This window comes from Rhinatrema bivittatum, chromosome 3 (genome assembly GCF_901001135.1).
Source record: "Rhinatrema bivittatum chromosome 3, aRhiBiv1.1, whole genome shotgun sequence".
NCBI classification, from domain to species: Eukaryota; Metazoa; Chordata; class Amphibia; order Gymnophiona; family Rhinatrematidae; genus Rhinatrema; species Rhinatrema bivittatum.
The window spans coordinates 324,185,914-324,206,194 of NC_042617.1; the positions used below are offsets into that span (position 1 = coordinate 324,185,914).

The 20,281-nt window shown below is 47.1% G+C and overlaps 1 protein-coding gene across 1 annotated transcript in view; it reads right to left on the reverse strand.

Moving 5' to 3' along the window:
• The window catches only part of LOC115088588, a 223,390-nt gene that overhangs the window by 123,715 nt on the left and 79,394 nt on the right, over window positions 1–20,281 (reverse strand). Inside the window, exons 15-16 of the mRNA XM_029596845.1 lie at window positions 18,773–18,884; window positions 5,665–5,714 (exon numbers count right to left, since the gene is read on the reverse strand). Of these exons, the coding sequence (XP_029452705.1) occupies window positions 5,665–5,714; window positions 18,773–18,884 (162 nt within the window). The remainder of the gene's footprint in view (window positions 1–5,664; window positions 5,715–18,772; window positions 18,885–20,281) is intronic.

Genomic DNA, 20,281 nt, shown 5'->3' on the forward strand with positions numbered 1-20,281 from the left:
GAGCCTTGGCGTTCTGAAACCTTGCCATGAGATCCATGCGGGGTATGCCCCACGTGTTGCATATTAGAGATGAGCTTCATTTTTTACTACCAGGTCGTTTTTTGAGTCGGATGCTTCGGGGTAAAGTTCGGTTTTTCTTGGTTAGTTTTTTTGACAAACAAACAAAAAACTAAGAGGGAAAAACAAAACTGGCTCAAAAAACGATGCGGGAAAACGAAGCTAAAAACCCCCCACCCCAAGCATTAAAATTTACTATAAAACATTAAATACAACCCCCTCCCCCAACATCCCGATCCCTCCCCAAGACTTACCAATATCCTTGGTGGTCCAGCGGGGGTCCCAGAGCGATCTCCTGCCCTCGGGCCATCGGCTGCCAGTAACCAAAAAGGCGCAAATAGCCTTTGCCCATACTATGTCACAGGGGCTACCGGTGCCATTGGTCAGCCCCTGTCACATGGTAGGAGCACGAGATGGCGCCAATGGCCATGTGACAGGGGCTGACCAATGGCACCGATAGCCCCTGTGACATAATAGGTCAGAGGCTATCGGCGCCATTTTGAGCAAGGCAGGCACGCTGGGCACGGAGGGACAAATCGCTTGCGGGACCCCGCTGGACCACCAGGGATGTTAGTAAGTCTTGGGGAGGGATCGGTATGGTGGGGGGGGGTTGTATTATAGTTAATTGTAATGCTTGGAGTGGTTTTTAATTAAAAAAAAATAAAATGTACCCCTCTCCCCATACAAACCCGAAAAACGGATTTTCCCCAAAGTTCGGGGAAAATCCGTTTTGGGGTTTGGGGCCCCCGACCCGTTGAAATTGCCTAATTCGTGATAAACGATTGCACATCTCTATTGCATATGAGCTGGAAAGCTTCCTCTGTGAGCTCCCATTTCCCGGGATCGAGGCGGTGCTGACTGAGAAAGTCCACCTGAACGTTGTTGACTCCTGCTATGTGAGACGCTGCAATACTTACTAAACACTTCTCCGCCCAGCTGATCAGCTGCCGGGCTTCCATGGTCACTGGCTGGCTCTTGGTTCCCCCTTGGCAATTGATATAAGCCACTGTGGTTGCATTGTTGGAAAGAATTCTGACTTCCCCTGGAGGAGAGGGCGGAACTCTTGCAACGTTAACCACACTGCCCTGGTTTCCAGATGATTGATCGACCACTAAGATTCTTCCTGGGACCATTGTCCCTACACCGACTTCCTCAGGCAAACTGCTCCCCAACCGGAAAGGCTGGTGTCTGTAGTCACCACTGTCCATTCGAGCACCTCCAGGGGAACTCCTCAGGATAAGTTATCCAAGATAAGCCACCAATCGAGACTGGAGCGTGCCGTATCTGAAGGGGGAGAGGTAAATGAAACTGTTCGGAGACTGGATTCCAACGCAAAAGCAACTCTGACTGTAAAGGACACATATGAGCAAAGGCCCAGGGCACCAGCTCCAGGATGGAAGTCATGGAGCCCCGCAAATAATTCCGCACTCTGGGGAGACGGTTGGCCAATAAGTCCCACACATGTCCTTGTAGCTTGACAATTCGGTCTGAGGTAAGGAATACTCTCCCCTGTTGAGTGTCGAATAGAGCTCCCAAAAACTCCAAAGACTGAGTGGGTACCAGTCGGCTCTTGGCTAAGTTGATCATCCAACCCAGTGATTGCAGGAGTGGAAGCACTGTGTGAATTGCCAACTGGCCAAGCAACTCTGACTTTGCCCGAATTAGCCAGTCATCCAGGTATGGATGCACCAGGAACCCCTCTCTGCGCAGATGAGCTGCCACCACAGCCATTACCTTGGTAAACATTCTGGGCGCGGTAGCAAGACCGAAGGGCAAAGCTCGAAACTGAAAATGGCGACCCATCACTGAGAACCTCAGAAACTTCTGGTGGTCAACCCGAATGCCTATGTGAAGATACGCTTCCATTAGGTCCAGTGACGCCCGAAACTCTTCTTTTCATACTGAGGCAATGACTGACCGTAACGTCTCCATGCGAAAATGTGGCACCTTGAGGCAGCAGTTTACACGCTTCAAATCCAGAATGGGTCGGAAGGACTCCTCTTTTTTGGGGACTATGAAGTAAATGGAATAATGCCCTTTTTGCTGCTCCGCCTGAGGAACTGGGGTCATGGCGCCGAGTTGCAGAAGGCATTGCAAGGTATCTTGTACTGCCTTGTCGTTTCTCTTCGTAACCACATGGGGAGACCAGAAACCGCTCCGGAAGGCGGTGTGCAAAATCTAAAGCATAACCTCTATTTATCACAGTAAGGACCCGCTGGTCTGATGTCATCTTGACCCATTCCTTGTAAAACAGGGACAATCTGCCCCTGACAGTTGGACCGAGGAATGGGTCGGCGTCCCTTCATTGGGAAGACTTGGCCCCAGATGCGGACTGGATAGCCCCGGTTCTGCCAAAGCATCGGCCACAAAAGGGCTGAGACCAGGACTGTTGGCGACCGGATGCTTGCCGAAAGGAAGTAGCTGGAGCCCTGGACAGATGAAATCTCCGATTCCCTCTGAATCGAGACCGTGAAGAAAAGGAGCCCCTCGACTTGGGCCTATCCTCTGGCAGTCGGTGAACCTTGTTCTCCCCCAGGAATTGAATCATATCCTCGAGGTCCTTGCCAAAAAGCAATTTACCCTTGAAAGGCAATGACCCCAGCTGAGCCTTGGAGGAAATATCTGCCGACCAGTTTCTTAACCACAGGAGCCGACGAGCCGAGACTGCCGACACCATGGATCTGGCCAAAGTCCGTAACAGATCATAAAGTGCATCCGCACTATAAGCAATCGAAGCTTCTAGATGTCCTGCTTGCTGTGCTTCTGCATCAGAAAGATCAGCATTAGCCTGTAACTGCTGAACCCAGCGAAGGCCCGCTCGTAAGGCAAAATTGCTGCACATAGCTGCCTGCATTCTCAGTGCTGAGACTTCAAAAATTTTCTTGAGCTGCAGCTCCAACTTTCTATCCTGCAGGTCCTTCGGGGCTGTAGCATCTGTAACCAGAATTGTGGTCGTTTTGGTGACTGCGGACACCGCCACGTCTACCTTGGGCGCCCGCAGTATGTCAATTGCTTCTTCCGGAAGAGGATATAGCTTATCCATAGCCTTGCTAACTTTCAATCCCAGATCTGGGGTATCCCATTCTCTATATAGCAAGTCCATGGCAGAAAAATGAAAAGGAAAGGAAGTAGCCGGGCCCCTCAGACCCAACAACACTGGGTCCATGGCCCCTAGCCTGGACTCCTCTGGCGGCCCATCTATGTCTAGCTCTCCGAGTAAGAACATAAGAACATGCCTATACTGGGTCAAACCAAGGGTCCAAACACAGCATCCTGTTTCCAACAGTGGCCAATCCAGGCCTTAAGAACCTGGCAAGTACCCAAAAACTAAGTCTATCCCATGCTACTGATGCTAGTAATAGCAGTGGCTATTTTCTAAGTCAGCTTAATTAATAGCAGGAAATGGACTTCTCCAAGAACTTATCCAATCCTTTTTTTAAACACAGCTACATTAACTGCACTAACCACATCCTCTGGCAACAAATTCCAGAGCTTTATTGTGCGTTGAGTAAAAAAGAACTTTCTCCGATTAGTTTTAAATGTGCCACATGCTAACTTCATGGAGTGCCCCCTAGTCTTTCTATTATCCAAAAAAGTAAATAACCGATTCACATCTACCCGTTCTAGACCTCTCATGATTTTAAAGACCTCTATCATATCCCCCCTCAGCCGTCTCTTCTCCAGACTGAACAGTCCTAACCTCTTTAGTCTTTCCTCATAGGGGAGCTGTTCCATTCCCTTTATCATGTTGCTTGCCCTTCTCTGTACCTTCTCCATGGCAGGGATAAGCGGAGCCAACTCCTCCCTCCTAAACAGATGGACCACCTTAGGGTCATCTCCTTCCACAATGTGAGAGCCTCATCTTGGATCCTGTAGATGTTGATCAGGGTCTGTATCCATCCCCATCGGAGGCTTGCCCTGAGGGTCCTGGTCCCCTGGGTCCGTATCCTGACCCGTGGAATCAGTATCGGTCTGATGAGCCCCTGTACGCAAAGGGCGCTTAGCTTTGGAGGACCCAGAGATTCCCTTAGACTTAGACCGCTTTCAAGAAAGAGACTTAAGACCACTAGAGGAAGTTTTACCCCCAGCCTGCAGCTTCCCTTCCCTCCTGGCTTTAAAAGGCTTAAGGAGAAATAAAATAAAGTCTGAGGAGAAGGAGGAAGAGGAGGAGGAGTCAGAAGCCCCCTCAGGGCTATCCTTCCTTGCAGCTGAGAGAGGCTGTAAAGGTTCGCTCCCTCCAGGAAACCCTGGCTGAGGAGAGAGAGGAGGCGGGAGAATCCCCTCCCCCATAGCTGCATGAGTCGCTGATCTAAAAGACTCCAAAATGGCCTCCATTCCTGCGCTCAGCGGGAACAGATCTGCCTCAGCTGATCTCGGTGCAGCTAACACTGAAGGAGCTCGGGCAGCCTTGCCTTTAACCATTTTCGCAGCCCTGGAGGATCCCTCCCTCCCGGGAAGACAGGCCGAGCACAGCCCCTCCCGAGAAAGACGCGCGCGGGCCGAGCCACATTTGCGGCACGCAGTTAAGGGCAGCATTGGGCAGCGGGCCTGAGAAAGCTAAAATTCAATTCTGTAAAAAATAATCACAGTCCGCCCACGCGCCGAGTCAAGGAGGGAAGAGAGAGCCACAGCGCCGGTGACACTGACAGAAAATGAAAGAAAATCAAAACTGGTTTTTTTTGTTTTTTTTTTAAAGACTTGCCCGGCAGTGGTCTACGGTCCTGATCCGGCGGGGTGGAGTGAACCGGGCTCCCTGGTGTCGCACCCAGGGCTGCTAGCTTGAAACAAGAGGGCCCTCGACCCTGTAATGCAGCTGCCTCAACAACCAGTGGGGGATGGTCCCTTCAGGACCTTACAAACCCCCTGGGAGACTCAGGACAGAAACTGCTCCTTTTTTTTTTTTTTTTTTAAATCAAAGTAAAAAAGTGTTAGACACCGAAAACTCTAAAACTCACAGAATTCACTACTCTAACTCCAATAAGCAATTAGCACAGACTGTAGGCCTTGCACCTCCACCATCTGCTGGAGACAGAGAAATACTGCCGGACTATAGGAGGCCTCATCCTATATAAGGCGGAGTTTTGTTTTGAAAACTTCTCTGTCTCCATCTGCTAGAGGTGGGGGGCAAAACCCAGGAGTCTGGACTGATCCGGGTACATACAGGGAAAGTGGAGTTGGCCAATATGCCAATATTGTCTGACCACCACCCTGTTGCTTTTTCACTAGAAACGTCCCAGCAATTCAGGATCTTGGAAGACCTGGAAGGCGAAACCCTCCCTGATAAGTGATAACAGTATTTATTTGCAGAATGATCTCCCACACTGTGGAAGATTTTTTCTCAGTACACTCCCCGCAGCTTTCTAAACCCAGTGTTTTGTGGGAGATGCCCAAGGTGGCGCCGAGAGGCATGATGATCCATTCTAGTAGCCAGGCGCGGATTCCCATCCTGGGAACACGATATAAAGAGATGTTCTAAGAATTGACACAAGACCCTTCCATGGCGCACAAAGAGAAACGGCTGAGGTGTGCTAAACAAAGATTTCACGAGGTTGGAATTAAAGATGGAGGCCTCCTTGCAAGCACAAACGTATAGAAAAGCAAACTCACGTGTGACAGTACTCCGTAGCCAGTTCCCTTTTCTTATCCTCAACTTCTTCCTGTGATAAAAGCAGAAGATAAATTGTCCTCAGTGATTTCTAACACAGGGCGTACTTCCCCAGCACTGACGGAAATCCAGATATTCTGGCAATAAAAACTGCTGGCAGATGTAAAGAAAAAACTGTATTTATGAATGCCTCTTTCATACCAACCCCATCCGAATTTCCCTTATCCAAAGGTGCGCAGCCAGCCCTGGAGCTGAAAATCAATTTCCTGCATGACAGCTTCCAATAACAGCAAAGAGAAACTGTGGCATGAGGAGACTGGTCAAAGGTCGCTTGGAGTCAGTGACCAAGCTGGGATTAGAACTCAGGCATAGTGAAGTGACTCACCCAGCATTGCACAGATAGTCAGTGACAGAGCTGGGATTAGAGCTGAGGCACAGGGAGATAAAGTGACTCACCCACGGTCACACAGAGAGTCAGTGACAGAGCTGGGATTAGAGCAGAGGCAAGGGGGAAAAAGAGACTCACCTAGGGTCACACAGAGATTCAGTGACAGAGCTGGGATTAGAACTGAGGCACAGGGAGATAAAGTGACTCTCCTAGGATACACACAGAGTCTGTGACAGAGCTGGGAGTAGAGCTGAGGAACAGGGAGATAAAATGACTCCCCCAGGGTCACAAACAGAGAGTCATTGACAGACCTGGGATTAGAGCTGAGGCACAGGGAGATAAAGTGATTCACCCAAAGTCACAAACAGAGTCAGTGACAGAGCTTGGATTAGAGCAGAGGCAAGGGGGGAAAAGAGACTCACCCAGGGTCACACAGAGATTCAGTGACAGAGCTGGGATTAGAACTGAGGCACAGGGAGGTAAAGTGACTCTCCTAGGGACACACACAGAGAGTCAGTGACAGAGCTGGGACTAGAGCTGAGGCACAGGGAGATAAAGTGACTCACCCAAGGTCACACACAGAGAGTCAGTGACAGAGCTGGGACTAGAGCTGAGGCACAGGGAGATAAAGTGACTCACCCAGGGTCACACACAGAGAGTCAGTGACAGAGCTGGGACTAGAGCTGAGGCACAGGGAGATAAAGTGACTCACCCAAGGTCACACACAGAGAGTCAGTGACAGAGCTGGGACTAGAGCTGAGGCACAGGGAGATAAAGTGACTCACCCAGGGTCACACACAGAGAGTCAGTGACAGAGCTGGGACTAGAGCTGAGGCACAGGGAGATAAAGTGACTCACCCAGGGTCACACAGAGATTCAGTGACAGAGCTGGGATTAGAACTGAGGCACAGGGAGATAAAGTGACTCTCCTAGGATACACACAGAGTCTGTGACAGAGCTGGGAGTAGAGCTGAGGAACAGGGAGATAAAATGACTCCCCCAGGGTCACACACAGAGAGTCAGTGACAGAGCTGGGACTAGAGCTGAGGCACAGGGAGATAAAGTGACTCACCCAAGGTCACACACAGAGAGTCAGTGACAGAGCTGGGATTAGAGCTGAGGTTTAGAGAGATAAAGTGACTCCCCCAGAATCAGATACAGAGAGTCAGTGACAGCTGGATTTAGGACTGAGACAGGGGGATAAAGTAATAAATATTAAAAGACATTTAGCCGGAAAGCTTTTGAGTTATCTGGCTAAATGCTAACTTTGAAGATCTGGGGAACTTATCTGATTAAAATTAAGCCAGAAAAAAAAAAAAAAAAGAGGTATCATAGGAGCGTTGAGGGCTGGTAAATTTATCAGGCTAAACTGATTTTCCGCAGTATATGTTAATTTATATGGTCACACATGGCCGAATAACTTTGAGCTTGGCTCTATTTCACAGAATATCAGCGGTAAAAAAATATCCTGCACTGGCCTGTAGTCCAATTCTCCGAGCCCCAGCTAATATGTACTAAATCTGCCCTGCCAGCCAAGCAACCCCCACGCGCCCAAATCCCCCCACGTATTATTTTGAAAATTAAAGTCTCACGACCTCTACCTTCCCCTGTCCTCTCCCTGGTCAGGATAAATGTTCTCAATGTAAAATCAATTACATCCCCTTCCCATCTACCCAGTACCTGAGGAAAGGCTGATCCGGCCCCAAAGAACAGTTGTACCCAGATCCCGGCAGCTTCCATCGTTGCTCGGACAGCAACATTTATCCGGCTGAGTAACTCGGATAACTTATTCCCCTAACTTTAGCGAGATAAGACAGCCATTTCAGGGGTTTATCAATATTGGCCTCTACAGTTATTTGCCCATAATAACATAAGAAGTTGCCATGCTGGGTCAGTCCAAGGGTCCATCTGGCCCAGCATCCTGTTTCCAACAGAGGCCAATCCAAGTCACAAGTATCTGGCAAGTACCTAAACACCAAGATCATCCCATGCTACTGATGCCAGTAATAGCAGAGGCCATTCCCTAAGTCAATTTGATCAATAGCAGTTAATGGACTTCTCCTCCAAGAACTTATCCAAACCTTTTTTAAACCCAGCCACACTAACTGCACTAACCACATCCTCTCTCTTCAGGAGAGAGATCCCTAGCACTGAGGAGTTGCTGAACCCATCTCAGGCTCGCACGCTGCATCAGACTGCTACAGACAGCCACTCTGACACCCAGCATGGACACCTCGAAAATTCTCTTAAGATGGACTTTGAGCTTTTGATTTTGTAGATTTTTCAGTGCCGCTGCTCCTGCCACCGGGATGGTCGTGCGCTTAGTGACCGCAGACACCAAAGCATCCACCTTTGGAACTTTGAGAAGCTCCGGGGACTCCTCAGGCAATGGATAGAGTTTGTCCATTGCTCGGCCCACACAGAGGCCAGCTTCTGGAGTATCCCACTCCCGTACATCAGCTGTAGAAGCAACGGATGAAAAGGAAAAGCTCTACGTTCTCATTACCCGGAACTTCATGGGGAAAAGCATCCCCAGCTCCACTAGGACACAAGGAATCAGGGGATCCAACTCCTCCCTCTGGAATAGGCGAAGCACCCGTGGATCTCCACCATCCACCGGAACATACCAGAGAGGGTCATCCTCTAGGTCCGGGGCTGGACCTTCCAACAAGCCCGGGATAATGATGTCTAGCGGATCCGGGACCCCCTGGTGTCCCGGAGCACACGAATTCTGGTAGCCTCCTGTGGTTCTACTAGCCTAGGAATCTTCTGAGGCAGGGGCTCAGTGCCCTGAAGGTGTGGCCTTGAATCTGTGGAAACAGCTTGTTGCAAAAAGCTAGCCATATAAGCCTTGTGCATCAACAGCACAAAATCAGCTGTGAAAATTTAATTTAATTTAAAAACTTTTCTATACCGTCATTAAGTTAGATAACCATCACAACGGTTTATAGAAGGGCACGATAATGAAAAGGGCCTGAGGCGTCTGAGCCCCCCTGCAGGGGGTCAGCAAATTCTCTTCCAGGTCCTGGGAGGAGTCCTGAGGCCCTTCGAGGCTCAAATCAGGGGGCGAAAGCAGAGGTGGGATCTCCCCTCCCCAATTGAGTGCATTTCAGCGGCATGCAGCGAATCCAAAATGGCCGCCATTCCTGCACTTAGCAGGAACGGTCTGGCCATCTCCCCCGAGTCAGCAGCTGATCTCCCGCCCCCGGGATGCAGCCTCAGTCTTCCCTGCCGACATCGATGGGCCCTCTCCGCCGGGAAAGCACCTAGCACAAACGCCATCACTGGAGAGCCACGCTGCCAGCTCCCCGTAGATAGAGCATCGTGTCGCATGCAGCATCAGCGCTAAAAATATCTGGACCCCCCCCTGGAGCGACAGTTCAACATGCTGGAATAAGGTTAAACCAGCTCAGCCTTCGGTTTGGTTTGATTTTTTTTAAACAGAGGAATAAAAACATCTCTGTGAGGAAGGGGGAGGGGACCGGCCCACAGGTACTCACCCAGGCCAGGCTGCTTCAATCCGGGCCCACAAACTACTGGGCCACCAGCCGCTAGCTCAGTCTACAACCGGGGGGGATGGTCCCACAAAGACCTACCTACCCCCTGGGAAGCACCTCAGTCCAAGACTCTTGCCTTCTTTTTTTTTTCTGTTGAAAACTTGCATAATCAAACCTTAGGTAGAGAAACAAAAAAGTCCCTCACTGAAAGACTTCCCTTTTTTTTTTTTGCTTAGATCAGGACCGCAGGTTCTGCCACCTTAATCTGCTAGAGACAGAGAAATACAGAGAAATATTGAAGGGTCGCAGATACAACACCAATCTAAGAGGGGGTGCTTTTCAAGTTTTTCTCTGTCTCCATCTGCTGGAAGGGAGGCAAAACCCAGCAGTCTGGACTGATCAGGGTACGTACAGGGAAAGCCTGGAATAAGCACAGAGGATCCTTAGCTGTGGGGGAGTGAGGGGAAAAGCCTGGGATAAGCACAGAGGATCCTTAGCTGTGGAGGAGTGAGGGGTAAAGCCTGGGATAAGCACAGAGGATCCTTAGCTGTGAGGGAGTGAGGGGTAAAGCCTGGGATAAGCACAGAGCATCCTTAGCTGTGCGGGAGTGGGGGGTAAAGACTGGGATAAGCACAGAGGATCCTTAGCTGTGAGGGAGTGAGGGGTAAAGCCTGGGATAAGCACAGAGGATCCTTAGCTGTGGGGGAGTGAGGGGAAAAGCCTGGGATAAGCACAGAGGATCCTTAGCTGTGAGGGAGTGGGGGGTAAAGACTGGGATAAGCACAGAGGATCCTTAGCTGTGCGGGAGTGGGGGGTAAAGCCTGGGATAAGCACTAGGGATGTGCAGAGGGAAAAAATTCATTTTGATTCGTTTTTCGTTTCGCTGGGACACAAATTCATTGCATTAGTTTCATAGGGGGAAAAAACAATTTGTTGATTAGTTTTATTCGTTTTTCGTTTCCCCATTACAGCCAATGGGGGAAATATTTGCAGCCTATTTTTGGCTGCAGAATTGGGGTTTTCTTTTTTTTTTTTATTTATCATTTTGAGAATGTTACATTCAATAAAAATTCTAATCATTAGTATTGAACAATACAAATCTATACCAAAAAATGGCTAAGGAGCAGTTGAACATAGAAATACAAATCATATATAACTGAAATATAATTACTTAACCTTATGCCATCTTTAACAAATCAAACTTGAGAGAGATGTGGGAGAAATGACTCATAGGGATCACTTTAAACTATATTAATTAGAACAAAAGGGCAATATATATACTGGATTTACTTTCCTTTTACTTTGCTATGACAATGGGGATGATGTTACTAGTTTACGCTGATCCAAAAAGTTTTTTAGATGGTCGGGTAGTAGGAAAACAAAAGTTTCGTCTTGCTTTGTAATAAGACATTTACATGGGAATCTTAAAATAAACTTATAACCTAAAGCAATAACGTCTTGCCGGATAGGCATCGAGGATCCTGGTGTGCCTGCCAGTCAGGGAGGACTGGCAGTGCCTGCAGAGAAGGCCTCCCTCAGTCCAAATCTTGGACTGCCACCTGCCCAACGGAACGGGAATGGGACTATAGGAGAAGCCTCTGCAGAATCTTCTGCAGAGGCTGAATGTGTTATGGGAGCGATAGGTGGTTTGGAATTGTCCATATCACCAAAAATCGAACGGGAACAACTGACCAAGGAGACAACTCCTATCCCTATGACCCGCCCAGAGGTGGTTACTTTGGACATGCTCTGGGATATGATGGCTGGTACCTTAAATAACATTCAGAGGTTGGAAAATAAAGTTGATGCAATGAATGTCGGAAACCAACGAGATCTCCTTCTAGTTCAAAAACAAATGAAAGAAACAACTGAAAAGATAAAATCATTGGAAAAGAATGAAAAGAAAAATTTGGACTTTCAAACAGCAGTGATAAAAGACAGAGAATCTATTATTAAGCGATTGGAAAGTCTCGAAAACAACTCAAAACGCCTCAACTTAAGATTTCTTAATTTCCCCAGAGTGATTGGGGAAACACCAATAATTTCCTTAAAAAAATTTTTAAGTGAGGCGTTGGGGTTTGTATTAGAAGACTCTCCTGTAATTATAAACTGCTTTTTCCTACCTAAACCTAGAAATAAAATAAAAAACCTGAAATAAATAAATAAATGTAATTCCGCCTATAGAAGATCAAATGTTCCAGGGTGACCTCACAAATTTTTTAGAAAATTCCCAGGCACAGGTAATTGAAAGAGGAACATTGATGGCAATGTTTTCATCAATTAATGATGTCAACAATGTTATGAAAAAATATTTCATAAAGTTTCCGATCAATTACCTGGGTAAAGAAATGAAAGTTTTTCCAGACCTAGCTGCATCAACACAACAGAAACAGAAAGCTTTCTTAGCCTTCCGGCAAGACGTTATTGCTTTAGGTTATAAGAATTGGGGTTTTCTTATCAATTCTGATGAAACTTCTGGGGGAAATCTTCAGAACGAGAAAAGAGCTCCAAGGTACTTAGACTGTGGCAAAATGGCACCAAAGTGGCATGAATAGCCTAAGGCACTGTAAAGGGGCAAAGGGGTACCAGGAGTGGCAAGAGTGCTTTAACAGAGGCACAAAGCAGCAGCAAGAGTGTCAAAAACACACCACAGCTTCAAAAGAGAGCACCGATAACAGTTGCATGAACCCTTGAAGGCAACACGACAGGCAAAGTGGCAAGACAAGTGGCATCAACATCCCACAGCACAATGTAGGGGGAACATAGCAAGCAGAGTGTCAGAAAAAACCACAAGGCGCCGATAAAGGGACAAAGCAGCAGAAAGACTAGCACGAACACACTGAGGAACCATGATAGTGGCAAGATCCCCACAAGGAGTAGAGTGAGTCATCTGGTGTATGGCAGCAAGGCAGAGTGGCAGAAAGTTGATAGGGGAAAGACAGGCTGGCAGAGTGGAGGTAATCTGGTCCCTGTGGTTTTGAGAGGGGCAAGACAGGCTGGCAGAGCTGAGGTAGTCAGGTCCCTGTGGTTTTGATAGGGGCAAGACAGGCTGGCCCCAGGGAGAGTTCCCTTTCCTTTGTGCAGGAAAGGGCTCCCTAGAATGGGTTCACCCCTAGAGTGGAGCACAAGCCTTCAAAGCATGGTTCCTTTGGCATCTAGTGAGCTCTCTCTGGTCTTTTAAAATCTGGTGGACGTAGCAGATATACAAAAGAGAATTTTGAAGGCTGAGGCGGAGGAGGTTTCCATGCGAACAGCAGTTCAACATGGGTCAGCAGGTGTTAAGAGATAGGCTGGCGACACCTGGGGAGAATTCCCTTTCCTTTGCGCAGGAAAGGGCTCCCTAGAATGGGTTGTTGGCCCCTAGAGTGGAGCACGAGCCTTCAAAGCGTGGCAAGTCGACAAGGAGGAGGTTTCCATGTGAACAGCGGTTCAAAATGGGTCAGCAGGTGTTAAGAGATAGGCTGGCTACACCCGGGGAGAGTTCCCTTTCTTTTGCGCAGGAAAGGGCTCCCTAGAATGGGTTGGCCCCTAGAGTGGGGTGTTTCCGTTGGCGTCTAGTGAATACCCAGAAGCTATTAACTGCTTATGCACTTCAGCTGATGACAAAGGAACTTTAAGAGCTCTCAGAAATAAGAAAACTGCTACTCAAGTCCAAATCTACAATATCAACCTATGTTGACTTTGTACTCTACACAGTGCCTCTGTAAACTATGGGAACAGAGAGGATGAACTAGAGTGCAACTACCATCTGTTTTCTATAGTACTAGAAACATTAATGTTGGCACCTAAGAAAGATTTAGGGGCAATGGCCCATATTATGAAGTGCATGAAAACTATTGAGCATATGAAATATGCAAGCCCCAAACATCTTAAGTCAGCTTTTTATGTTCTTACTTTCCAAATGTTGCAAAACAGAAAAAAAATATTCAGTAAAGAAGTGATGCACAAATACATGAAACTGAAATTAGAAATATTTTAAACTCAGACAGGCACAGTGTTTGAGGTCAGGCCCTTGTAGTGACGTAAGGGCTGGACAGTGGACAGACAGGCACAGCATTTGAGGTCAGGCCCTTGTAGTGTCTTAAGGGCTGGATAGTGAGCACTGCAGATAGGCACAGCATTTGAGGTCAGGCCCTTGTAGTGACGTAAGGGCTGGACAGTGGACACTGCAGACAGGCACAGTGTTTGAGGTCAGGCCCTTCTAGTGATGTAAGAGCTGGACAGTGGACACTGGAGACAGGCACAGCGGTTGAGGTCAGGCCCTTGTAGTGACGTAACGGCTGGACAGTGGACAGACAGGCACAGCGGTTGAGGTCAGGTACATGTACTGATATTATCTAGAGCATATGAGGCAGTTGGAGCTGCTGCAAGGCTTTAAATTGCTTTTATTCATCTTGCCATTCACAGGGAAAATTTGGAAATCCAAGCAAAGGCATGTTTATTTTCAAAAACACTAGCATTTCCATCAACTCTGGTGCCAGCCTTGAGCGGTGAGGGTTCATGATATTCCCTGTCATTGAAAATACACGTTCACTGGGCATACTGGTTGATGGACATGACAGATATCGCTGAGCCACTTTGGCTAGGTGTGGCCAGACAGTGGACTTCTGTGCCCAATATGCCAGGGATCTGTCTGCATGTCCTCTATGGGCTCTGTGAGATACCGTGTCACTGACATTTGTGCTGGTGTCTCCTTTGCTTGGGTGGGCTGAGAGTCCTTCTTGCCAGCTGCTTTTGCTCTAGCCCTTTCCAGAACAGATGATTGTTTATGGGCAACATGGCTTTGGCGTACTGAAGTGGAGCAGGAAGTACTAGCTGTCGCTGACAGAGTACTGCTCCTTCTTGGGCTAGCACTACTCTCTGAAGTGCCCACTGTTTCCTCCTTTGCTTCATGCCTAATCTGACTCTGCCTATGGCGCTCCTGTTCACGGAATTTTACTAACAGCAGGTCCTTCACAAATGTGAGACAATCGGACTGTAGGGTGAGTTTCCCTTTCACACGGGGATCACAGACTGTGGTGAGCATGTATGTGTGGTCTTTTGTTAAAGGTCTTAATTGAGCTAGCCGAAAAAGTAAGGAATCTGGGAGTAATAATGGACCCAGAAATCAACCTGAAGCAACACATATCTATAAAAGTAAGAGAAGGCTACGCAAAACTTATGGTCCTCAGAAGATTGAAACCATTACTCACACCTGCCCACTTCAGAACAGTATTGCAAACATCTTTTCTAGCACTGACTACTGCAACGCACTCTTACTAGGACTCGCAAGCACATCGATAAGACCACTCCAGATACTTCAAAATACTGCAGCCAGAATACTAACGGGAAAAACGAGGAGGGACCATATAACCGAAACTCTAGCAGACTTACATTGGTTACCCATCGAATACAGGATAAAATACAAAGCCTTATGCACCATACACAAACTAATATATGATAAAGAAGCAGACTGGCTAAACACAGCCTTACGAGTACACGTTCCACAAAGAAACCTCCGCTCAGCAAACAAAGCACTACTAACAATCCCTTCAGTAAAGTCAGCAAAATTAACCCAAGTGAGAGAAAGGGCTTTATCATTGGCTGGGCCCATACTATGGAACACGATGCCCCCCGAACTCAGATTACAGAATAATCTCAAAACTTTTAAGAAAATCTAAAAACATGGCTCTTTAAAAAAGCCTTCACTAAAGAGTGTAGAGGGTAGAGAATGAAAGTACAAGGTAATGCAGATGAGAATGAATTTACTCAATCCTACATTTAAGAAGTAATATTTCAAAGCGATAGTAACTCAATAATATACCTGGACTTGACCAACATTACTCAAATAATGATTTTATTTATGAAATTGTAACCGAACTTTATTGGCACCTGTTAGAATGTAAGATATCCTACATTTACTTACCTTAGTCTATGTGCCTATTTGTAAACCGTTGCGATGGTATATAACTTAGCGACGGTATAGAAATGTTTTTAAATAAATAAATAAATAAAAAGTCCAGACAATGCAGTACCCTCTGCTGTCATTCCCTCTTCCTGTTTAAAGCCCTCCAAATTTTCCTCCAGAAAATTAACTATAGAGATGATGTCAGCCAAGGTGGCACTTCTGGAATTCAGCTCCTCCGTGGCATCCTTGAAGGGCTGCAGGATTTTTACCAGCTGACTCATGACTAACCAATCATGATGCCCTAGGGGACTATGCACACCTATCTCCATTTCCAGAGAAAGGTCATGAAGGGGTGTCTGCTGCTCCACTAACCTCTGCAGCATCATATAGGTAGAATTCCACCGGGTGCCAATGTCTTGAATGAGACGCTTGTGAGCATCTCCAAATTAGTCTGCTTTTGTTGGAGAACCTGCCCCACCTTCACACTTCTATGGAAGTGCGCTGCTAAGTTCCTGCAGGTATTCATTCTCTTGGTGATTGGACTCCAACCCCAGAGCTGACTTCATTACCAGGTGCAGAGTGTGTGCAAAACATCGGATGTTCTGAAAGCGCCCGTCGCATATCACCTTTACCATGTTTGTACCATTGTCTGTGACAAAGAACCCAGCCTGAAGATTCCTGTCTTGCTGGTGTAGCTGCCAGCCCGCCAGCATCTGTCTGATGCATGCTAGAATATTGGCTGAGGTATGGCCTCGTCCGTCAGGTGGGTGTGCAGTAAAGCCCACCTCCACCCTGATACTTGTTCACTAATAGAGCTGCTGCCTGCCCCTGCCTCAGCCAGGTCCCACCAGTATGCAGTCAGGGAGAGGTAAGAGTGCAGCATTCATGGCGGTCCAGATATCACAGGTGAAATGCACACTCCTCTCTGCCTTAGCTAGCAGCGCTTGAATGCGACTACAGGCTGGTGTTGGATGTTGCTTCTGCATATGATGCATCATGCCAAAATTAGTTAGATGTCCCATTTGCTTGCCTCTGCTAATAGCCCTGGCACAGTAATTACACTGAGCAAAATGTGGGTCCTCCGTCACATTAAAGTGGTTCCAGATTGCAGATTTCTTTCGTGATCCCTTCTCTATAGACTTCAGGGTGGATGCTGGCACTGGAGTTGAAGTAGTGGGTGCACCCTGAGAAGCAATGCCAGGGGCATCAGTCACACTCTGTGCCTGCGCTGACTGCTCTTCCTCCTCCTCCTCATCAGTTTCATCTCTCCCCTGCAGCACTGAAGTGGAGGCTAAGACAGAACTAACTAATCCTCCTAAACCTTCTTCAGCTATTACTTCTTCCATTTCTGATGATGAGAATTCCACACAAGATGATTCTTCATTGGAATCAGAAGCAAACAGTGCCTGCGCTACATTTTCAACTCTAAGTTGAATCTGCTGTCTCACTGCTGCTTTTGGGTCTCGCCATTTTGTCTTGCATGACTCAGCCTCCCCCCCTTCCCTCACCTCCAAAACTACAGGGTCAGAAACAGGTGGTGGCAGTACATCATCTTTAAATTTCATCTTTTTCTAGATGGAACTGCCTGCCCCTCCTGAGATTTTAGATTGGAACAGCTCCCTTTTTAACTTTAATGGGGGACTGGCACTGCCTGCTGAAATGCCTCCTCTGCAAGTCCCAGTCACTCGACCACGTCTACCTTTCCCTGACATCATGGATTTAATGTCACTACCTACTAGGGATTTCAATTAAAAGAATTATTTCTTTATTAGTGAATAAACACCTCTGCCCCAATATATGTGAGTCTGGAAAACTGCCCACAGATGCACAGTGCAGTGCCTTGATGTACACTACAACTGAGACTGCTCTGTGTACGCAAAAAAAATGAAACAGCAGAGAAAAGACTTGTCTGGAAGCCTGAGCAAGCACAATTCCTAGTGATGCTGCTTCTTGTTTGAAAATACCACTCTCATTATCTCCCACCCACATCAACCACACCACCCAAACCCTGCCTGCAACCTACCCTGGGGGAAGGGGGGGGGGTAAAATAAGCAGCAAAATGCCACTGCTGGCAGCTAGTCTCAGTGGGAGAGACAGAGAGACCATCTGAGTTCATTAAAAAAAAAAAAAGTGTGGACAAAAAAAGCCTGGTTGGCACAGCAGCAAAAATGAACAAGTATCTTTTTCAATGGAAAATTATATCAAAGTAGCTAGCAATTGAATACAGATTTGAGACACTCAGACTAGCTCTGAGTAAAGCCACCTACCCGGACAACGCCCACAAAGAAAGAGTGTGGCACGCTGCGTGCTTAAGGTATAAATAGTACAGCATCATCAGGAACAGCGTCACAGAGCACTGAGTGAGAGCAGCAAATGGCTGCATTAGAAAAATGCTTAGCTCTAATAGGTTGCATTCTCATCTCCTTACCAACCTGTCTGACCCACTCTATGACAGGGCTGTGAGGTCACTTATGACTCACAGGAAAGGGCTGGTTTTTGCTATGGATACTCCCACATGGCCTTCTCTTATTTCAAATGGCTGCTAAGAAATCACTGGGAACCAAAATAATGAAACTAATATGATATGTTTTATTCGTGGAGGATCGCCATGCATTTTGCAATCCCACAAATGCAAATCCCTAATAAGCACAGAGGATCCTTAGCTGTGAGGAAGAGAGGGGTAAAGCCTGGGGTAAGCACAGAGGATCCTTAGCTGTGGGGGGAGCGAGGGTAAAGCCTGGGATGAGCACAGATGATCCTTAGCTGTGGGGGAGTGGGGGGTAAAGCCTGGAATAAGCACAGAGGATCCTTAGCTGTGGGGGAGTGAGGGGTAAAGCTTGGGATAAGCACAGAGGATCCTTAGCTGTGGGGGAGTGGTAAGGCCTGCGATAAGCACAGAGGATCCTTAGCTGTGGGGGAGTGCAGGGTAAAGCCTGGGAGAAGCATAGAGGATCCTTAGCTATGGGGGAGTGGGGGGTAAAGACTGGGATAAGCACAGAGGATCCTTAGCTGTGAGGGAGTGAGGGGTAAAGCCTTGAATAAGAACAGAGGATCTTTAGCTGTGGGGGGAGCGAGGGGTAAAGCTTGGGATAAGCACAGAGGATCCTTAGCTGTGGGTGAGTGAGGGGTAAACCCTGGGATAAGCACAGAGGATCCTTAGCTGTTAGGGAGGGAGGGGTAAAGCCTGGGATTAGCACAGTCTGAGGTACTGAAGCAGGAAGGGTATAAATCTGTGTAAATTGAGAGATATAGTTAGGGCAGAGTCCTGATGTCTGAGGACTGCACAAGTGTTTTTTCTCTTCCATGACCCCCTCCCCACCTCATTCTGAGACACTTACAGCCTTTATTATCTTGATGCCTGCATTTTCCTTTCTCTGAATGAATGTGCTCAGCATGGCGTCCCTGGGCCCCACTTTCTCCAGCTGAATTGAAACAAAAGCTTCTGGAGGCCTGAAAAAACAGATGGAGATAGTTGAGTGCCAGGGGATACTGTCCATGAATCCCGAGGAATAAATCCCTCCTCGATGTGTTCTGGAACACAATATTCATTACACTTTCTGCATTTATAAGAACACTCAGTACTAGGGTGCGTTACAATAAACTGCACGCAGGTGTGATGGGTCCCACTCCCAGCCCCGAAAAGCTGGCAATCTCCGGAGGCAACCAGACAGAAAATGGTTTGGTGAAGTTATCAAGTTATATCAGTGGGAGGAAAAGGATTTTGGTCCTGGTCACCAGGATGTCTATATTCAAACGCCAGTCGGATAGCAAAGTTAGCTGGATAAACTTATCCAGCTAACTTTGGAGGCATATTCAACAGTGTAGAACACTACTGAATGTAGCCAGATATCTTAATTAGTTATCCGTGTAACTATATCTGGCTACATTTAGGACAGCTCTTGACTTGACCAGACTTAGCCGGCTATCTCAGCTCCTCCCAGTTACCGCCCCTAACTTATCCAGCTAAAGTCTAGCCCCCTAACTTATTAGCTGGCTAGAATTTAGCAGGATAAAGGCTGAATCTATTTGGGTAAGCCATTTAGATGGATAATTATTACATTAATCTAACACACAAAGAGCTTCGGTGCGAACCTATATACCAAAACACAACAGTCACAAAAGGTATCACTTGAACACATCCACAAGTGCTCTTCACCATCCAACAGAATTATTGCATTTCTCACGTTTGCAAAAGAATGTTATGTTAAGGATGCAAACATATTGTCTATCTACTGGAGTCATTTATATCATTCAATGTCCATGTAATTTATGATATGTGGGCAAGATGAAGAGATCTTTGAAAACACGTCTGATTGAACATAGGTCCTGTATCAATACAGGACGGGTTACAGCACCTTTGGTGACACATTGTTTACAACATAACCACGCCTTTGATGACCTAAAGGTGTGTGTCCTACAGCAGCTGATTCCTCCATGGCGAGGTAGTGATTTCATTCGATCACTATTACAAGCTGAACAACAATGGATACCTACCTTAGACACCGTTCACCCAGCTGGTTTGAATAACATGCTTGAATTGAATGTTTTTTTTGTAAAGTCCATCTGTTCTCTGACTATTCCTTCATTGAGTAGTTTTGCCGCTGCAATCATGGCGTCTAGTAACCAAGGAGATGCGATGTCTGATGACGTCATCACGCCCTAAAAGAGCGGGCTATTTAATTTTCCTGACTAGTTTGATGCAGTCTCTAGCCCGACACTGTTAGCGATTGATGGAGTCTCAGCGTTCCTTTCAATAAGGTTGCGACACCAATCGAAAAGCTAAGTACTGTTGAGATTACTTACCTGATAATCTCCTTTTCCTTAGTGTAGACAGATGGACTCAGAAC